The 20,767-nt window shown below is 46.4% G+C and overlaps 1 protein-coding gene across 2 annotated transcripts; it reads right to left on the bottom strand.

Moving 5' to 3' along the window:
* Positions 1-859: 859 nt before the first annotated feature.
* On the bottom strand, positions 860-9,626 carry LOC121483882 (poly(rC)-binding protein 2-like). 2 transcript variants are annotated; one of them, XM_041742380.1, is made up of 3 exons: positions 9,341-9,626; positions 1,342-1,801; positions 860-1,275 (listed from the first exon to the last, which is right to left on the bottom strand). In XM_041742380.1, the coding sequence occupies exons 1-3, from the start codon at positions 9,482-9,484 to the stop codon at positions 860-862; spliced, it is 1,020 nt and encodes a 339-aa protein (XP_041598314.1). In that variant the 5' UTR covers positions 9,485-9,626. The 2 variants fall into 2 exon arrangements, with proteins under 2 accessions (XP_041598314.1, XP_041598313.1); XM_041742379.1 differs by having other exon boundaries at positions 860-1,801.
* Between the last annotated feature and the right edge of the window lie 11,141 nt (positions 9,627-20,767).

The raw sequence follows: 20,767 nt of genomic DNA, 5'->3' as shown, positions 1-20,767 counted from the left end.
AACCACAAGAATCTGGTTTTGCTGGTTAAGAGGGTTCTCCAGCCCCTCGAGTCCATCCCACTGGAAAACTTGTTGTTGTTTTGAAAACTTCTTAAAGCCTGTGGTGTTTCTACTCTAGGTGATACAGGGTAAGAAAACTTGGTTCCAATCCAATCGAATCCAATCCACACGGCTGGCTAGATCGTAGTACTGGAAGCAGTGAGCGACTTCCCAGCTGGTACACCTGACCCAGGCAGGGAAAAATTGGAGGAAAGAGCCAGGACTGCCCTTCTATTGTCCTCAAGTCTTGCAGAGGTCATCCGACCTTCGGTGAGGTTTGCCACAAGTGAGACACTAGCAGTGCTGGTGATTCTTCCCTTAGTAACTGCAGCAGCAGCAGGCAATCCTGGTGCAGGATGATGGCCAGCCCTCTTCGCCATTTTTTTTCAACTGAAAGTATTTGACAGATAACACTAAAATTAATCACGAAAAAAAAAACACATTCTATTCTATTCACAAAGAAAAAGCTCCAGTCCATCTTTTAATTTTTTTGAAAAATTCCTGACATTACAGAACTAAACTGAAATGTATTAATATTCCACTCTTACATTTCCATGACAAACAGAAAAATTCATGAGCCAAAAAAAAGGGGGGGGGAGAAGCTTATAAAACTAAATATGGATCTCAGCATTAACAGCTGAACAGAGAAAGGAATTAAAACGCTTTAATTAAAAAATCACGAGTGGATGATAAAGTGTGTAGAAACTGAAAATTTACAAACTATTTAAAACCTGGAATCGCTGACTGTTCAGAAACTACACAGATGGATCATGGGTGGTGGTGAACAGCAGAAAGGGATTATGGATGAATCTGCATTGTTCTAGCTGCTCCCCATGCCACCCGTCTCCGAGGAAAGCCTGACATTGATTAGATATTGAGCCAGGCTAATGCTGGCAGCAGATCCAGTGATGGTAACCTGCCTATCAGTAGATCCTTCCACTGGGTTCGCAATTTTGATCTGCGCCCCAGACATCTGACGGATCTCATTGATTTTGGTGCCTTGACGCCTGATTATGCAGCCAATCAAATCGTTTGGAATGGTGAGTTCATGAGAAGTAGTCTGAGCAGATGCATCCAAACCCCAATGGCCTTTCACCTCTGGAGAGCTGGATTCAATGCCACTGAATCCGGTGTTGCCATGCGTCATGGGAAAATGAGACTGTTGCATTGACAACTGGTGCAGCTTGGTCAAATCTGGCTGTGGAATGGCATACTGTCCTTGAATGGTATAGGCCTCTAGAGGTGGTCCCTCCAGGTCAGGGTTGAGGCACATGGACGGGGTGGTGTGGGGAAAGCTCGCACTGTCGCTGCCTGTGCTGTACCTGTCCTGACCACCTGCAAAGATGACTGGAGAACTGGACGGCTTGGGCCGGTACGGGATGGTCACGCCCTTCGGGGGGGACTCCAACATGACCACGCAGATCTGTTTCACACACTCAATGATGGATTGCGGAATGCCAGCAATAGTGATGGCCCGCTCAGTTGAGTTGGGGAGCATATCCCCTGCCACCTGAACCTGAGCCCCTGTACTCTCTCGTATTTCCTTGATCTTGCAACCACCTTTCCCAATGAGAGAGCCACACTGACTAGCAGGGACCACCAGCCTCAGGGTAACTGGGGGTCTACTGGCAGCTGTGCTATTGGTCATAGAGCTGCTGATGTCCTCTTCCAGTTTGTCAATGATCATAGCGAAGGCTTTGAAGATGGCGTTAGTGGGTCCAGCCAAAGTGATAATTCTCTCAGGACAATTCCCTTCTGAGATGTTGATACGTGCACCACTCTCCTCACGCATCTTCTTAACTGATTCTCCTTTCTTTCCGATGATACTGCCAACTTCCTTTCCATGCATAAGTAGCCGGATGGAGAGTGACATTTAATCCACCTTCCATCACACCGGTGTCCATGTCGAGCAGTGTTCCGGGGAGCTGGACTTTGAGTGGTCAAGTCTTTGGTCACTGGTGGGGGTGAAAGCCAAAAACTGCGGGCGCGAGGCAACTGAGGGGAAAAGGGGAGCGGGAGGGAAGGGGAAGGGCGGAAGGCCGGGGGCGGAACAATAGGGGCGAGCGGGAAGGTGAGGGGGGCACCTGCGGGCGGGTGGAGGAGGAAGGGGGGGGTGGAGGAGGAGGAGGAAGGGGGAAAGAGACCCCGGGGTGGGTGGAGGGCGTCAGGACCCAAACCCACAAGCTCGCCCTGTCCTCCCTCTGTGGCCCCACCCATGCTAGACACTTTGATGGGAGCTAGGACCGAGCTACACTCTCATTGAACAAGGACGTTGGCAATGTCTGCATTGAGATCAGATACACTTGAGGAGAATACTGTCACTTCAACATGCTCTTCACACAACCCCTTCCGGCAACTAACATAAGGATGCTGGGACCTACATCTACGGGCAGTCCGAATGCGGGAGGGTCCTGCCCTGAACTCAGCTCGCAAAAGGAAGCACGCCTACAAGCCAGCCTTTCAACTAGCTGCGTTCCTCGGGCACTGAGAACGTAACAGTGTTCTAAGCCAGGAGGTACCCAGAATACGACGCCACTGCAGCTGGAGACACCCTCCAGGTCTGCTTATTCCACTTGCGTCTCACAAGCCTCTGACAAACGGCTGTGGTGCAGATGTTGGAAACTCTTTCTGCAGGAAGTGTGCAACTGTGAGGGACTGAGGGTGAGCTCAACTCTCCGAAGTAAGTTGCTTTTGGACAAGGCGTTCAGCTAGCTTCTCTCGTATGACACTTAGGATGTAGCACACGGCTCACACAGGAAATACTAGGAAATCGCTGGGTTGAGCTTGGATGCACTAGTCTTGTGGGCCGGGACTTTCCACTTACCTCTCACAACACTTCAGGCACGCATCGGGGCTAGGCCAGTTAGGAGCGCAGGTGTACGTGCAGGCAGGATGTGGGAGGGACAGTCCATAAGCCCAACTCTCAGAAGTGTGTATGCTTTGCAGGCAGATGTCTGCTAGACACTTTGATGGGAGCTAGGACCGAGCTACACTCTCATTGAACAAGGACGTTTGCAATGTCTGCATTGAGATCAGATACACTTGAGGAGAATCCTGTCACTTCCACATGCTCTTCACACAACCCCTCCGGCACCTAACATAAGGATGCTGGGACCTACGTCTACGGGCAGTCAGAATGCGGGAGGGTCCTGCCCTGAACTCAGCTCGCACAAGGAAGCACGCCTACAAGCCAGCTTTCAACTAGCTGCGTTCCTCGGGCACTGAGAACGTAACAGTGTTCTAAGCCAGGAGGTACCCAGAATACCACTCCACTGCAGCTGGAGACACCCTCCAGGTCTGCTTATTCCACTTGCGTCTCACAAGCCTCTGACAAACGGCTGTGGTGCAGATGTTGGAAACTCTTTCTGCAGGCAGTGTGCAACTGTGAGGGACTGAGGGTGAGCTCAACTCTCCGAAGTAAGTTGCTTTCGGACAAGGCGTTCAGCTAGCTTCTCTCGTATGGCACTTAAGATGTCGCACCTGGCTCACACAGGAAATACTAGAAATCGCTGGGTTGAGCTTGGATGCACTAGTCTTGTGGGCGGGACTTTCCTCTTACCTCTCACAACACTTCAGGCACGCATCGGGGCTAGGCCTGTTAGGAGCGCGGTGTACGTGCAGGCAGGATGTGGGAGGGACAGTCCATTAGCCCAACTCTCGGAAGTGTGTATGCTTTGCAGGCAGATGTCTGCTAGACACTTTGATGGGAGCTAGGACCGAGCTACACTCTCATTGAACAAGGACGTTTGCAATGTCTGCATTGAGATCAGATACACTTGAGGAGAATCCTGTCACTTCCACATGCTCTTCACACAACCTCTTCCGGCACCTAACATAAGGATGCTGGGACCTACATCTACAGGCAGTCAGAATGCGGGAGGGTCCTGCTCTGAACTCAGCTCGCACCAGGAAGCACGCCTACAAGCCAGCTTTCAAATAGCTGCGTTCCTCGGGCACTGAGAACGTAACAGTGTTCTAAGCCAGGAGGTACCCAGAATACCACTCCACTGCAGCTGGAGACACCCTCCAGGTCTGCTTATTCCACTTGCGTCTCACAAGCCTCTGACAAACGGCTGTGGTGCAGATGTTGGAAACTCTTTCTGCAGGCAGTGTGCAACTGTGAGGGACTGAGGGTGAGCTCAACTCTCCGAAGTAAGTTGCTTTCGGACAAGGCGTTCAGCTAGCTTCTCTCGAATGGCACTTCGGATGTAACACCTGACTCACACAGGAAATAGTAGGAAATCGCTGGGTTGAGCTTGGATGCACTAGTCTTGTGGGCCGGGACTTTCCACTTACCTCTCACAACACTTCAGGCACGCATCGGGGCTAGGCCTGTTAGTAGCGCGGTGTACGTGCAGGCAGGATGTGGGAGGGACAGTCCATAAGCCCAACTCTCGGAAGTGTGTATGCTTTGCAGGCAGATGTCTGCTAGACACTTTGATGGGAGCTAGGACCGAGCTACACTCTCATTGAACAAGGACGTTTGCAATGTCTGCATTGAGATCAGATACACTTGAGGAGAATCCTGTCACTTCCACATGCTCTTCACACAACCTCTTCCGGCACCTAAGATAAGGATGCTGAGATCTACGTCTACGGGCAGTCAGAATGCGCGAGGGTCCTGCTCTGAACTCAGCTCGCAGAAGGAAGCACGCCTACAAGCCAGCTTTCAACTAGCTGCGTTCCTCGGGCACTGAGAACGTAACAGTGTTCTAAGCCAGGAGGTACCCAGAATACCACTCCACTGCAGCTGGAGACACCCTCCAGGTCTGCTTATTCCACGTGCGTCTCACAAGCCTCTGACAAACGGCTGTGGTGCAGATTTCGGAAACTCTTTCTGCAGGCAGTGTGCAACTGTGAGGGACTGAGGGTGAGCTCAACTCTCCGAAGTAAGTTGCTTTCGGACAAGGCGTTCTGCTAGCTTCTCTCGTATGGCACTTAGGATGTAACACCTGACTCACACAGGAAATAGTAGGAAATCGCTGGGTTGAGCTTGGATGCACTAGTCTTGTGGGCCGGGACTTTCCACTTACCTCTCACAACACTTCAGGCACGCATCGGGGCTAGGCCTGTTAGGAGCGCGGTGTACGTGCTGGCAGGATGTGGGAGGGACAGTCCATAAGCCCAACTCTCGGAAGTGTGTATGCTTTGCAGGCAGATGTCTGCTAGACACTTTGATGGGAGCTAGGACCGAGCTACACTCTCATTGAACAAGGACGTTTGCAATGTCTGCATTGAGATCAGATACACTTGAGGAGAATCCTGTCACTTCCACATGCTCTTCACACAACCTCTTACGGCACCTAACATAAGGATGCTGGGACCTACGTCTACGGGCAGTCAGAATGCGGGAGGGTCTTGCCCTGAACTCAGCTCGCAAAAGGAAGCACGCCTACAAGCCAGCTTTCAACTAGCTGCGTTCGTCGGGCACTGAGAACCTAACAGTGTTCTAAGCCAGGAGGTACCCAGAATACCACTCCACTGCAGCTGGAGACACCCTCCAGGTCTGCTTATTCCACTTGCGTCTCATATGGGTCTTACAAACGGCTGTGGTGCAGATGTTGGAAACTCTTTCTGCAGACAGTGTGCAACTGTGAGGGACTGAGGGTGAGCTCAACTCCCCGAAGTAAGTTGCTTTCGGACAAGGCGTTCAGCTAGCTTCTCTCTTATGGCACTTAGGATGTCGCACCTGGCTCACACAGGAAATACTAGGAAATCGCTGGGTTGAGCTTGGATGCACTAGTCTTGTGGGCCGGGACTTTCCACTTACCTCTCACAACACTTCAGGCACGCATCGGGGCTAGACCTGTTAGGAGCGAGGTGCACGTGCAGGCAGGATGTGGGAGGGACAGTCCTTAGCCCAACTCTCGGAAGTGTGTATGCTTTGCAGGCAGATGTCTGCTAGACACTTTGATGGGAGCTAGGACCGAGCTACACTCTCATTGAACAAGGACGTTTGCAATGTCTGCATTGAGATCAGATACACCTGAGGAGAATCCTGTCACTTCCACATGCTCTTCACACAACCTCTTCCGGCATCTAACATAAGGATGCTGGGACCTACGTCTACGGGCAGTCAGAATGCGGGAGGGTCCTGCTCTGAACTCAGCTCGCACAAGGAAGCACGCCTACAAGCCAGCTTTCAACTAGCTGCGTTCCTCGGGCACTGAGAACGTAACAGTGTTCTAAGCCAGGAGGTACCCAGAATACCACTCCACTGCAGCTGGAGACACCCTCCAGGTCTGCTTATTCCACTTGCGTCTCACAAGCCTCTGACAAACGGCTGTGGTGCAGATGTTGGAAACTCTTTCTGCTGGCAGTGTGCAACTCTGAGGGACTGAGGGTGAGCTCAACTCTCCGAAGTAAGTTGCTTTCGGACAAGGCGTTCAGCTAGCTTCTCTCTTATGGCACTTAGGATGTCGCACCTGGCTCACACAGGAAATACTAGGAAATCGCTGGGTTGAGCTTGGATGCACTAGTCTTGTGGGCCGGGACTTTCCACTTACCTCTCACAACACTTCAGGCACGCATCGGGGCTAGGCCTGTTAGGAGCGCGGTGTACGTGCAGGCAGGATGTGGGAGGGACAGTCCATAAGCCCAACTCTCGGAAGTTTGTATGCTTTGCAGGCAGATGATTGCTAGACACTTTGATGGGAGCTAGGAATGAGCTACCCTCTCATTGAACAAGGCCGTTTGCAATGTCCTTTTTTTAAAAATAAAAGAAAAATCAAGCAAGTTTACTTAAAGTTATTTCACTGATTAGTACCTTCTTACAAAAACTCCCCCAGAAGACACCTTTTTCTTTATTTGCCTCTTCTCTTTGCTTGACTCACAAGAAGAGTCATCTTCCACAGCAAAGTTGGGAACCTGAATCTTTTCCAGTGTCTCCCTGAGTTGATCCACCTCTGCAGGATATTCATCCAGCTGACCTTCTAATGTTTCTCTCCAGAGCCGTTCGTACTCCAGCTGGCCCTGCGGCTCCTTGATAGTCTTTTCAGACTCGAGCTGTTCTTTCTTCTGCTTTAGATCTTCTTCTGTTATCCCTCCCAAGTGTTTATAGTTGCTCTCAGCAATATCCAGCATGTGTCTCAATTCAACAATTTTCTTATAAGCTCTCATTCTAGCATCTGTCTTATCCGACTCACTTAGACATAAATCATCTTTGGCATCAGTGCTTCCCTCAACACCATGTCTTAAAAAAAACTTTATATCATTTTCATCAATTTCATTATCATCAATGTCATACTTCTGTAGCCCCTCTAATAGCTTCACGGCCGCTAAATGGTGGAGGGAACATTGATCTAAAGAGTTCTAATAAAGAATTGAATTTCTCTAGCGTCTGTTAATTGGCAGGTAAAAGGGGAGGGAGAGGCCTTTCCTCCAGCAACCAATATCTGCCCTCCTCTCCACCCAGAGTCAGGTGAAACCTCTTGGATTTCTGGCCACCTTAGGCAGCACTCTTCCCCTCCACCAGCTAGTGCTTCCCCTGTGCTCTTTAACCACAAGAATCTGGTTTTGCTGTTTAAGAGGGTTCTCCAGCCCCTCGAGTCCATCCCACTGGAAAACTTGTTGTTGTTTTGAAAACTTCTTAAAGCCTGTGGTGTTTCTACTCTAGGTGATACAGGGTAAGAAAACTTGGTTCCAATCCAATCGAATCCAATCCACACGGCTGGCTAGATAGTGTTACTGGAAGCAGTGAGCGACTTCCCAGCTGGTACACCTGACCCAGGCAGGGAAAAATTGGAGGAAAGAGCCAGGACTGCCCTTCTATTGTCCTCAAGTCTTGCAGAGGTCATCCGACCTTCGGTGAGGTTTGCCACAAGTGAGACACTAGCAGTGCTGGTGATTCTTCCCTTAGTAACTGCAGCAGCAGCAGGCAATCCTGGTGCAGGATGATGGCCAGCCCTCTTCGCCATTTTTTTTCAACTGAAAGTATTGGACAGATAACACTAAAATTAATCACGAAAAAAAAAAAAACACATTCTATTCTATTCACAAAGAAAAAGCTCCAGTCCATGTTTTAATCTTTTTGAAAAATTCCTGACATTACAGAACTAAGCTGAAATGTATTAATATTCCACTCTTACATTTCCATGACAAACAGAAAAATTCATCAGCCAAAAAAAAGGGGGGGGGGAGAAGCTTATAAAACTAAATATGGATCTCAGCATTAACAGCTGAACAGAGAAAGGAATTAAAACGCTTTAATTAAAAAATCACGAGTGGATGATAAAGTGTATAGAAACTGAAAATTTACAAACTATTTAAAACCTGGAATCGCTGACTGTTCAGAAACTACACAGATGGATCATGGGTGGTGGTGAACAGCAGAAAGGGATTATGGATGAATCTGCATTGTTCTAGCTGCTCCCCATGCCACCCGTCTCCGAGGAAAGCCTGACATTGATTAGATATTGAGCCAGGCTAATGCTGGCAGCAGATCCAGTGATGGTAACCTGCCTATCAATAGATCCTTCCACTGGGTTCGCAATTTTGATCTGCGCCCCAGACATCTGACGGATCTCATTGATTTTGGTGCCTTGACGCCTGATTATGCAGCCAATCAAATCGTTTGGAATGGTGAGTTCATGAGAAGTAGTCTGAGCAGATGCATCCAAACCCCAATAGCCTTTCACCTCTGGAGAGCTGGATTCAATGCCACTGAATCCGATGTGCCATGCGTCATGGGAAAACGAGACTGTTGCATTGCCAACTGATGCAGCTTGGTCAAATCTGGCTGTGGAATGGCATACTGTCCTTGAATGGTATAGGCCTCTAGAGGTGGTCCCTCCAGGTCAGGGTTGAGGCACATGGACGGGGTGGTGTGGGGAAAGCTTGCACTGTCGCTGCCTGTGCTGTACCTGTCCTGACCACCTGCAAAGATGACTGGAGAACTGGACGGCTTGGGCCGGTACGGGATGGACACGCCCTTCGGGGGGGACTCCAACATGACCACGCAGATCTGTTTCACACACTCAGTGATGGATTGCGGAATGCCAGCAATAGTGATGGCCCGCTCAGTTGAGTTGGGGAGCATATCCCCTGCCACCTGAACCTGAGCCCCTGTACTCTCTCGTATTTCCTTGATCTTGCAACCACCTTTCCCAAAGAGAGAGCCACACTGACTAGCAGGGACCACCAGCCTCAGGGTAACTGGGGGTCTACTGGTAGCTGTGCTATTGGTCATAGAGCTGCTGATGTCCTCTTCCAGTTTGTCAATGATCATAGCGAAGGCTTTGAAGATGGCGTTAGTGAGTCCAGCCAAAGTGATAATTCCCTCAGGACAATTCCCTTCTGAGATGTTGATACGTGCACCACTCTCCTCACGCATCTTCTTAACTGATTCTCCTTTCTTTCCGATGATACTGCCAACTTCCTTTCCATGCATAAGTAGCCGGATGGTGAGAGTGACGTTTAATCCACCTTCCATCACACCGGTGTCCATGTCGAGCAGTGTTCCGGGGAGCTGGACTTTGAGTGGTCAAGTCTTTGGTCACTGGTGGGGGTGAAAGCCAAAAACTGCAGGCGCGAGGCAACTGAGGGGAAAAGGGGAGCGGGCGGGATGGGGAAGGGCGGAAGGCCAGGGGCGGAACAATGGGGGCGAGCGGGAAGGTGAGGGGGGCCCCGTGGGCGGGCTGAGGAGGAAGGGGGGGGAGGAGGAGGAGGAGGAAGGGGGAAAGAGACCCCGGGGGGGTGGAGGGCGCCAGGACCCAAACCCTCAACCTTGCCCTGTCCTCCCTCTGTGGCACCACCCATGCTAGACACTTTGATGAGAGCTAGGACCGAGCTACACTCTCATTGAACAAGGACGTTGGCAATGTCTGCATTGAGATCAGATAAACTTGAGGAGAATCCTGTCACTTCCACATGCTCTTCACACAACCTCTTCCGGCACCTAACATAAGGATGATGGGACTTACGTCTACGGGCAGTCAGAATGCGGGAGGGTCCTGCCCTGAACTCAGCTCGCACAAAGAAGCACGCCGACAAGCCAGCTTTCAACTAGCTGCGTTCCTCGGGGACTGAGATTGTAACAGTGTTCTAAGCCAGGAGGTACCCAGAATACCACTCCACTGCAGCTGGAGACACCCTCCAGGTCCGCTTATTCCACTTGTGTCTCACAAGCCTCTGACAAACGGCTGTGGTGCAGATGTTGGAAACTGTTTGTGCAGGCAGTTTGCAACTGTGAGGGACTGAGGGTGAGCTCAACTCTCCGAAGTAAGTTGCTTTTGGACAAGGCGTTCAGCTAGCTTCTCTCGTATGACACTTAGGATGTAGCACCCTGGCTCACACAGGAAATACTAGGAAATCGCTGGGTTGAGCTTGGATGCACTAGTCTTGTGGGCCGGGACTTTCCACTTACCTCTCACAACACTTCAGGCACGCATCGGGGCTAGGCCTGTTAGGAGCCGGGTGTACGTGCAGGCAGGATGTGGGAGGGACAGTCCATAAGCCCAACTCTCGGAAGTGTGTATGCTTTGCAGGCAGATGTCTGCTAGACACTTTGATGGGAGCTAGGACCGAGCTACACTATCATTGAACAAGGACGTTTGCAATGTCTGCATTGAGATCAGATACACCTGAGGAGAATCCTGTCACTTCCACATGCTCTTCACACAACCTCTTCCGGCACCTAACATAAGGATGCTGGGACCTACGTCTACAGGGCAGTCAGAATGCGGGAGGGTCCTGCCCTGAACTCAGCTCGCACAAGGAAGCACGCCTACAAGCCAGCTTTCAACTAGCTGCGTTCCTCGGGCACTGAGAACGTAACAGTGTTCTAAGCCAGGAGGTACCCAGAATACCACTCCACTGCAGCTGGAGACACCCTCCAGGTCTGCTTATTCCACTTGCGTCTCACAAGCCTCTGACAAACGGCTGTGGTGCAGATGTTGGAAACTCTTTCTGCAGGCAGTGTGCAACTGTGAGGGACTGAGGGTGAGCTCAACTCTCCGAAGTAAGTTGCTTTCGGACAAGGCGTTCAGCTAGCTTCTCTCGTATGGCACTTAGGATGTCGCACCCGGCTCACACAGGAAATACTAGGAAATCGCTGGGTTGAGCTTGGATGCACTAGTCTTGTGGGCCGGGACTTTCCACTTACCTCTCACAACACTTCAGGCACGCATCGGTGCTAGGCCTGTTAGGAGCGCGGTGTACGTGCAGGCAGGATGTGGGAGGGACAGTCCATAAGCCCAACTCTCGGAAGTGTGTATGCTTTGCAGGCAGATGTCTGCTAGACACTTTGATGGGAGCTAGGACCGAGCTACACTCTCATTGAACAAGGACGTTTGCAATGTCTGCATTGAGATCAGATACACTGAGGAGAATCCTGTCACTTCCACATGCTCTTCACACAACCTCTTCCGGCACCTAACATAAGGATGCTGGGACCTACGTCTACGGGCAGTCAGAATGCGGGACGGGTCCTGCTCTGAACTCAGCTCGCACAAGGAAGCACGCCTACAAGCCAGCTTTCAACTAGCTGCGTTCCTCGGGCACTGAGAACATAACAGTGTTCTAAGCCAGGAGGTACCCAGAATACCACTCCACTGCAGCTGGAGACACCCTACAGGTCTGCTTATTCCACTTGCGTCTCACAAGCCTCTGACAAACGGCTGTGGTGCAGATGTTGGAAACTCTTTCTGCAGGCAGTGTGCAACTGTGAGGGACTGAGGGTGAGCTCAACTCTCCGAAGTAAGTTGCTTTCGGACAAGGCGTTCAGCTAGCTTCTCTCGTATGGCACATAGGATGTCGCACCTGGCTCACACAGGAAATACTAGGAAATCGCTGCGTCGAGCTTGGATGCACTAGTCTTTTGGGCCGGGACTTTCCACTTACCTCTCACAACACTTCAGGCACGCATCGGGGCTAGGCCTGTTAGGAGCGCGGTGTACGTGCAGGCAGGATGTGGGAGGGACAGTCCATAAGCCCAACTCTCGGAAGTGTGTATGCTTTGCAGGCAGATGTCTGCTAGACACTTTGATGGGAGCTAGGACCGAGCTACACTCTCATTGAACAAGGACGTTTGCAATGTCTGCATTGAGATCAGATACACCTGAGGAGAATCCTGTCACTTCCACATGCTCTTCACACAACCTCTTCCGGCACCTAACATAAGGATGCTGGGACCTACGTCTACGGGCAGTCAGAATGCGGGAGGCTCCTGCCCTGAACTCAGCTCGCAGAAGGAAGCACGCCTACAAGCCAGCTTTCAACTAGCTGCGTTCCTCGGGCACTGAGAACGTAACAGTGTTCTAAGCCAGGAGGTACCCAGAATACCACTCCACTGCAGCTGGAGACACCCTCCAGGTCTTCTTATTCCACTTGCGTCTCACAAGCCTCTGACAAACGGCTGTGGTGCAGATGTTGGAAACTCTTTCTGCAGGCAGTGTGCAACTGTGAGGGACTGAGGGTGAGCTCAACTCTCCGAAGTAAGTTGCTTTCGGACAAGGCGTTCAGCTAGCTTCTCTCGTATGGCACTTAGGATGTCGCACCTGGCTCACACAGGAAATACTAGGAAATCGCTGGTTGCCTTGGATGCACTAGTCTTGTGGGCCGGGACTTTCCACTTACCTCTCACAACACTTCACGCACGCTTCGGGGCTAGGCCTGTTAGGAGCGCGGTGTACGTGCAGGCAGGATGTGGGAGGGACAGTCCATAAGCCCAACTCTCGGAAGTGTGTATGCTTTGCAGGCAGATGTCTGCTAGACATTTTGATGGGAGCTAGGACCGAGCTACACTCTCATTGAACAAGGACGTTTGCAATGTCTGCATTGAGATCAGACACACCTGAGGAGATTCCTGCAGCTAGTTGAAAGCTGGCTTGTAGGGATCCCTGGGTGGCGCAGCGGTTTGGCGCCTGCCTTTGGCCCTGGGCGCGATCCTGGAGACCCGGGATCGAATCCCACATCAGGCTCCCGGTGCATGGAGCCTGCTTCTCCCTCTGCCTGTGTCTCTGCCTCTCTCTCTCTCTCTGTATGACTATCATAAATAAATAATAAAAAAAAATTAAAAAAAAAAGAAAGAAAGCTGGCTTGTAGGCATGCTTCTTTGTGCGAGCTCAGGTCAGGGCAGGACCCGCCCGCATCCTGCCAGCCCATAGACAAAGGTCCCAGCATCCTTATGTTAGGCACCGGAAGAGGTTGTGTGAAAAGCATGTGGAAGTGACAGGACTCTGCCCAAGTGATTCTGAGTCCAATACAGACATTGCAATCGTCCTTGTTCAATGAGAGTGTAGCTCGGTCCTAGCTCCCATCAATAAGTGTCTTCCAGACATCTGCCTGTAAAGCATACACACTTCCGAGAGTTGAGCTTATGGACTGTCCCTCCCACATCCTGCCTGCAGGTACACCGTGCTTCTAAAAGGCCTAGCACCCATGCGTGCCTGAAGTGTTGTGAGAGGTAAGTGGCAAGTCCTGGCCCTCAACACTAGTGCATCCAAGCTCAATCTAGCGGTTTTTTAGTATTTCCTGTGTGAGCCACATGGTACATCCTAAGTGCCATACGAGAGAAGCTAGCTGAACTCCTTTTCCAATAGCAACTTACTTCCGAGAGTTGAGCTCACCCTCAGTCCCTCTCAGTTGCACACGGCCTGCAGAAAGAGTTTCCAACATCTGCACCAGAGCCGTTTCTCAGAGGCTTGTGAGACGCAAGTGGAATAAGCAGACCTGGATGGGGTCTCCAGCTCAGTGGAGTGGTATTCTGGGTACCTCCTGGCTTAGAGTACTGCTAAGTTTCAGTACCCTAAGAATGCAGCTGGTTGAAACCTGGCTTGTAGGCATGCCTCCTTGTGCGAGCTGCGGTCAGGGCAGGACCCGCCCGCATCCTGACTGCCCGTAGACGTAGGTCCCAGCATTCTTATGTTAGGCGCCAGAAGAGGTTGTGGAAAAGCATGAGGAAGGGACAAGATTCTCCTCAAGTGTATCTGATCTCAATGCAGACATTGGAAACGTCCTTGTTCAATGAGAGTGTAGCCACAAAACTAGTGCATCCAAGCTCAATCCAGCGAATTCCTAGTATTTCCTGTGTGAGCCAAGTGCTGCATGAAGAGTGAGAAAAAAGTTGCGTGAGGGAAAGAGCCTAGATTCTAAGGGCACTGTGTAGAATAAGCTTGCCTTCCATACACCTGATCAAAATCTGCATTTGGGATTGGTTTATTTTATTAAGACAATTTCTAACACCATGTCTCAGGAGGTGGTAGCTGTGAAAACTAGGCCTTCTACTCTGTTTGACCTGTGCAGGAGAGTGGTGTCCCACCCCCACCCACCCGACCCCCCTGCCCATGTCACCAGCCCAGTACATCATGGCATCTTACCTTGGCTCAGTATGTATTACGTTGAGAAGACTGAGGAAATAGACTTCAAGAAAGGCCACTCTGCTTAGGCTATTTGATGCTCACTCTGATGTGAGTTGATAAAGATTAGGCCTTCAGTTTGGTTATAACACAAATTAGAGAAGGGCAGAAATCACAGTGAATGATAGAATCAAGATTCATAGAAGTCTTGTCATAGCTGGAGCAATGGAAAATTCTAACAAGGGGAAATTTAATAGAGATAAACCAACTCTTCACACATGCCCTCTACGTAGCAGGTGAAGGGTCTTGCCTTAGGTGCAGATTGTTTGAAATGACTTAGGAGATTTAGTTCACAATATGCTGAAGCAATCTCACAGTGACTGTGACATAAACTTGTGAACTGGGGATGCCTGGTGGCTCAGCGGGTTTAGCACCTGCCTTCATCCCGGGGCATGATCCTGGAGACCCAGGATCGAGTCCCACGTTGGGCTCCCTGCATGGAGCCTGCTTCTCCCTCTGCCTGTGTCTCTGCCTCTCTCTCTCTCTCTCTCTCTCTCTCTCTCTCTCTCATATCTCTCATGAATAAACAAATAAAATCTTTAAATAAATAAACTTGTGAACTGTAAAATATAAGACGAAGGACAGGGAGAAGGGGGTGGGAGGTTGATGGTATAGCATAATTCTATGGTGGTCAGCCTACTTCTGAAGAATGGAGACAGAAGTTGGAACCATACTGGTGAGACAAATTTGGAAGACTTGGAATATTTTTTTCTGAAATAAAAAGATACTATATCTTGAAATATTTGAATGGTTGTGATATGAAAGAGATATCAGTAGACTTGCTTTGGGTGGAAGTTAAAGGAGAATAGGCTTTTGCTGACCTGAAAGTAGAACTTTAAAGGTTTAAAAGTTTTATAAGTTTAAAACTCTGAGCCTACTGGTAATGAAATAAGCTAATTCCAGAAGGTATATGCTGCTCATCATTAAGTGTTCAAATAGAATGTAAAGGAAATTCACGCATTAGAAGAGGTGTTGGACGAGATGACTTTTAGGCCTGCTTGTGGCCCTGCAAGTCCATGATTCTTTGATTCAGATATAATTTACTGGGACCTTCATTTAAACAAAATTTCCTTTGCTGCTCCATTATTAGGTGACAGAACTAATTGAATTCAATAAACATTAACTAAAACTTATAGTGTATAACATCTTATACTAAATTTGGGAAGTACAGACACAATCCCTAACTTTTTGGAGCTAAATTTGAGAAACTTACGAGCTGTATCACTGTAGAATAGAATAACTAGTGTGATAGAGGGGAGAAAGGAGGATTAGGGAAAGGAAAAAAGAAAGGCTCACCTAGGAAGGAATATTTGATGGGTTATATGTGAATGAAACCAATGTCAAGAAAACATGTTTGTATTAGAATTGGAAATTTAATTTATAGAGACACACTGGATACACTGACATTCACCCCATATGCTTCAGCTCTTCTACTTCCATCTCAACTTTGACTCCTTATGACACTAAGGCCCCCAAAAATTCCTCAAGCACTGCGTTCATGAATTAGGTGTTCTGAACAGAGAGATAGATTCCAGAATATTGGCAAACAATACTGGCTTTCTGCTACTTATTAAGGAAACATCAGATTCATTTTGTCCTAGAGTCTCTCAAGCAGTACATTTGACTAGCTGTTGATGAAGACTATTAAGATCTTTCTATTGGAGAAATATTTCTTTTCTCAGTATTATCTCAAAGTTTCTGGAGAGATGTTTAAAATCTTTTTTTCTAGTTTTGCTAGCTGTGAAATCATTGATCATTGTAGGGCATTGAGGAGGTCCGAGCTTGGTGTTTAGAGATCCAGACTTGGAGTATATCCATTCCATAGGAGTCCTCTTCCACTTTCTCAGTTTTGCATAACAGTAACTCTCTCCTTATTCATAATTCAAAAACAGTTATTAGGTGCTTTCTTGTTTCTAGGAATAAATAGCAAGATAAATGGACATAGCCCCTGACTGCTTACAAAGCCAGAGTATTGAAATCTATGTGGTATAGTAGTGAGTGTACATAAAGAGATTAGTACAATAGAGGTAATAAATGGAGATATAAAGCAATAGGAAAATGAAGGATTATTCGGTAACTTATTTTCTAGCAATTGGGTAACCATTTGGAGAAAAATAAAATGAGATTCACTTTATGATATACTCCAAAAATAATTCTTTCAGAATTGTATAATTATATAATAATTTCTCAGAATGGAGAAAGGCTGCTAATCATTACATGGTTAAATAGATAAAATAATTATAAGAAAATATGGCCACACTTGATCACATAAATGTCAACACTTAAACAAAATTCAAATGGTAAACTTGGAAAGAATGTTTGCAAAAATATTTGCGATGTTTCCAAAATAAAAGATAGGGAAGATGATGCACAACTCTTTAGAATAAAATGAGCAGTGATGAAGGGAGATCACAAAATACACAATAATATCCAAAAATAAAACCTGTCCAATATCATTAACACTGGGAAATGAGGGAGAAAGTGAGTTTGTTATCTCTTATGAAGTCCTTTTGTTTTTGCATTTATTTTCATGGATAGTGCAATGAGTTGTCTCAGAATGGATGAGATTTGCATTTTAATATTATTTTCATGGGAGAAAAATTAATATATATTTCTTGGTGGGTGTTTGGTAGTATTTGTCAAGTCTTAAAATGTTCAAATTCTTGACTAATAATTCACTTCTTTTTTTTAATTTTTTTTTATTTATTTATGATAGTCATACAGAGAGAGAGAGAGAGGCAGAGACACAGGCAGAGGGAGAAGCAGGCTCCACGCACCGGGAGCCCAACGTGGGATTCGATCTCGGGTGTCCAGGATCGCGCCCTGGGCCAAAGGCAGGCGCCAAACTGCTGCGCCACCCAGGGATCCCCTAATAATTCACTTCTTAGAATTTATAGAATTAAATGGTTGAGATGTTTATGAATATCTATTTGCACTACAGCAAAGTATAGTAACAAAAAAGCTATAAACAATTTAAATATTCAACAATATAGGAAGTGTATATCAAATGATTTCAAAGTTGTACTAAAATCCTATTTTTAAAAATATCATCTTTGCTTCCGTAGTGAAATGGCTTCTTCATATTTTTATGAAAGTCTCCTTACTCATTGCCCAATGAATCTCCTTACTCATTGCTCAAAGTTCATTGAACTTATAGCTGATAGCCCAGATAAATGCAATATTCATTCCTTGGTGCATTTCACAAGGATTGATTTCTGGTTTTCTATGTTACTGTTTTATTATTGCGTACAAAGTCATGGTTCTGGGACACCAGAGATATCGCAGTTGAAAAAAAGTTTTGACTTGGTGCAGCTTGCATTTTAGAGGATAAGACATAGTAAACAAATAATTCCAGGTAATCATATATTATGGAAAACAAATCATGACTAATAGGGTAGACAGAGTTTGGAGTTGTGTGATATTTTATATATAGTTTTCAGGGACAGTCTCTGTAACCTGACATTTGAACAGAGACTTGGAATGAATGTGGAAATGGGTCATGCTGATCTCTGAGTGATGAATTGTTTAATAGAAGTGACAGCACTTGCAAAGGTCCTAAGATAATAAGGAACCATGTGGAAACCAATGAAAGCAGAGTGGTATGAAATATGAAATAGTGGTCGAAAATGAGTATTGAGAGAAATGAGGTGGGGATGAGGGTTGGATCTATAGGACTCTGTAATGCCATGCTAAGAGTTCTGGTGTTTTGGGAGTAGTGGAGTCTGGATTTTTGTTCTATTTTGTTTTTTTGAGTTGTATGGAAAAATCATCAGAGCATTTCACCAGATGAATGACTATAAATGGCCTATGCTTTCAAAGGAACATTCTGACTATTGTCTAGAAAATATTTTAGAAAGAGGCACAACTGGAACTAGGTAAATAATAGATTATTTCAGCAGCTCGGGCAAGACATAATGGTTCCTGGTAAAAGGCCAAAGGTGATGAGAAGTGGTTGAGTTTGGCATTTCTTTTGAGTTTTGCCAAGATTTAGGTAATAAATTAAATTTAAAGTGTGAACATAAACAGATGTCATAGATAATTCTACATGTAGCTTGAACAACTGGATGAGAGGATTGCTTTCATCAAAGTGCACAAGTTGTAAGACTAACATTTAGGATGTTTCAAAGTCAGTGAAGTCTGACTTATCAAGTAGATATCCATAGGGAGATTTTGAGTGGGGATTTGGATACTTAAGTCTGTAGTTAAGGAAGGAGGTCATTTTTGCAAACATATATTTGGAAAGTTGTCTAAAGATATATTAAATATTAAAATTAAATAAATAAAGCCATGAGACTAAGATCACTTGAGGAGTAAGTATAATGAAAAAGTGTATAGTCTAAGTCCCAAGTTAATCCAACATTCAGAGTTTAGATAAATTACAAAGATTCAGAAATGAAATTTTGGTCAGAAACTTGATCAGAGAGGCTGAGGGCTAACCAGATATATGAGATCTCATGTAGTCAAGTGAAGAAGATAGCTCATGACTGAGTGATCAAGTGTCATGGTTGATAGAGATAAAGATTCAGGAGTGACTATTGGATTTGACAACATGGCAGTCATCTGAGATTTGATAAAATCAATTAGGGGCAAGGTCTGGAAAAAAGCTCAACTAGAGAGAATGCAAACTGAGAGTATAGGCAGCAAGGAGAAACAACTATTTGGACAACTTTTGATAAATCAGTCAGTCAGTCATAGTGGCTAGAAGGGCATGTGGAAAATTTTTTGTTGTTGTTTGTGTGTGTGTGTGTGTGTGTGTGTGTTTAAATGAATATAAAATAGCATGTTCTATCCTAATGGAGTCATTCAGAAGAGAAAAATTGATGACTCAAAAGAAAGAGGGACATAATCAAGCTTGGCATATTACCATCTACAATGGCAAAGTCACACTTTTATTTCTCTAAAAGAGGGGATCTTTTGAAAATTTTTGCATTTCATATCTCTAACATTCCAAGCAGAGAAACAGAGGCCCAGAGCTTTTATGCTCTGTCTTACCAATCAAGAATTTCCTGTTGAGATAAGCGCCACAGCAGTATCAACACTCTTAACTGTCTGCCTCTTACTTTAAAAAGTAACCACATCTAGCCCTATTTTTACTTTCCATCATCTCTTTTCAGTACAGTGTCTCTCCTTTTACCGAAGGTAATCCCTTTGTTTTGTGGATATATTCACAAAGGCTAACTCAACTTGTTTTGTATGTTTTTCAACCAAAATAGCACTGATAAGGACACACTGAAGATATATTTTATATGGAAGAATGGTTGAATCTAAGCAAATTTCTTACAATGTATTATATGTGCTAGAGATAGTAACATAATGATATCAAAATATGAAGAAATCATATATGTGCACATCCACCATTTATTTTTTTTAATTTTTTTTATTTATTATTTATGATAGTCACAGAGAGAAAGAGAGAGGCAGAGACACAGGCAGAGGGAGAAGCAGGCTCCATGCACCGGGAACCCGACATGGGACTCGATCCCGGGTCTCCAGGATCGCGCCCTGGGCCAAAGGCAGGCGCCAAACCGCTGCGCCACCCAGAGATCCCACATCCACCATTTAAAACATAAAATCTGGGGGGATTCCTGGGTGGCTCAGTGGTTCAGTGCCTGCCTTTGGCCCAGAGCGTGATCCTGGAGTCACGTGTCAGGCTCCTGGCATGGAGCCTGCTTCTCCCTCTGCTGTCTCTCTCTCTCTCTCTCTCTCTCTCTCTCTCTGTCAATCATTAGTAAATAAATAAAATCTTTTAAAAAACAAATTAAATAAAATCTGTGCAAATATTATATGTCATTATTTTTGAAAAGTTATGTGTAATTCTTCAGACAGATTAGCTTTAGAAAGCAACGTTAGGGAGCACTGGATGGGTCAGTTGGTTAAGAGTCTGACTCAGTTTCAGCTCAGGTTATGATCCCAGGAATCATGAAATAGAACCCTACATGAACTCTTTGATGGTCTCTACGTTCAGTGGGGAGTCAGCTTGAGATTTTTTTCCCTCTCTCTTTCTCCCTCTACTCTCTCTCTCTCCCCAAAACATAAATAAAAAAATCTTTGAGGAAAAGAAAGCAATGTTAGATTATAGGAAAAACTTAACAGTTTTTTTTTAATTGGCACAAATTATTTAATGAAAAAGGACTATAATTTGAGAAATATACTTAGTGGAATAAATATGTTTTCTTCATTATCTGATTTTGATTTTACCCTTAACAGTCTTCTATTTCCATTACAGATTCTATGTTAATAAAGAATGGAAATAGCTATCTACTGGTCACTTAATGTTATAGAATCTTCCTAGGAGGGAAAAGTACACTTTCCAATAGGGCTTAAAATCATGCCACTGAATGCTGTGAGAGCTCCATGAATACTTTATGATAATT

The sequence above is a fragment of the Vulpes lagopus genome, unplaced genomic scaffold, assembly GCF_018345385.1.
Source record: "Vulpes lagopus strain Blue_001 unplaced genomic scaffold, ASM1834538v1 ctg448, whole genome shotgun sequence".
In the NCBI taxonomy this organism is placed as follows: domain Eukaryota; kingdom Metazoa; phylum Chordata; class Mammalia; order Carnivora; family Canidae; genus Vulpes; species Vulpes lagopus.
The sequence above is the reverse complement of the archived record's forward strand: the minus strand, read 5'-3'. Positions and strand labels throughout refer to the sequence as shown.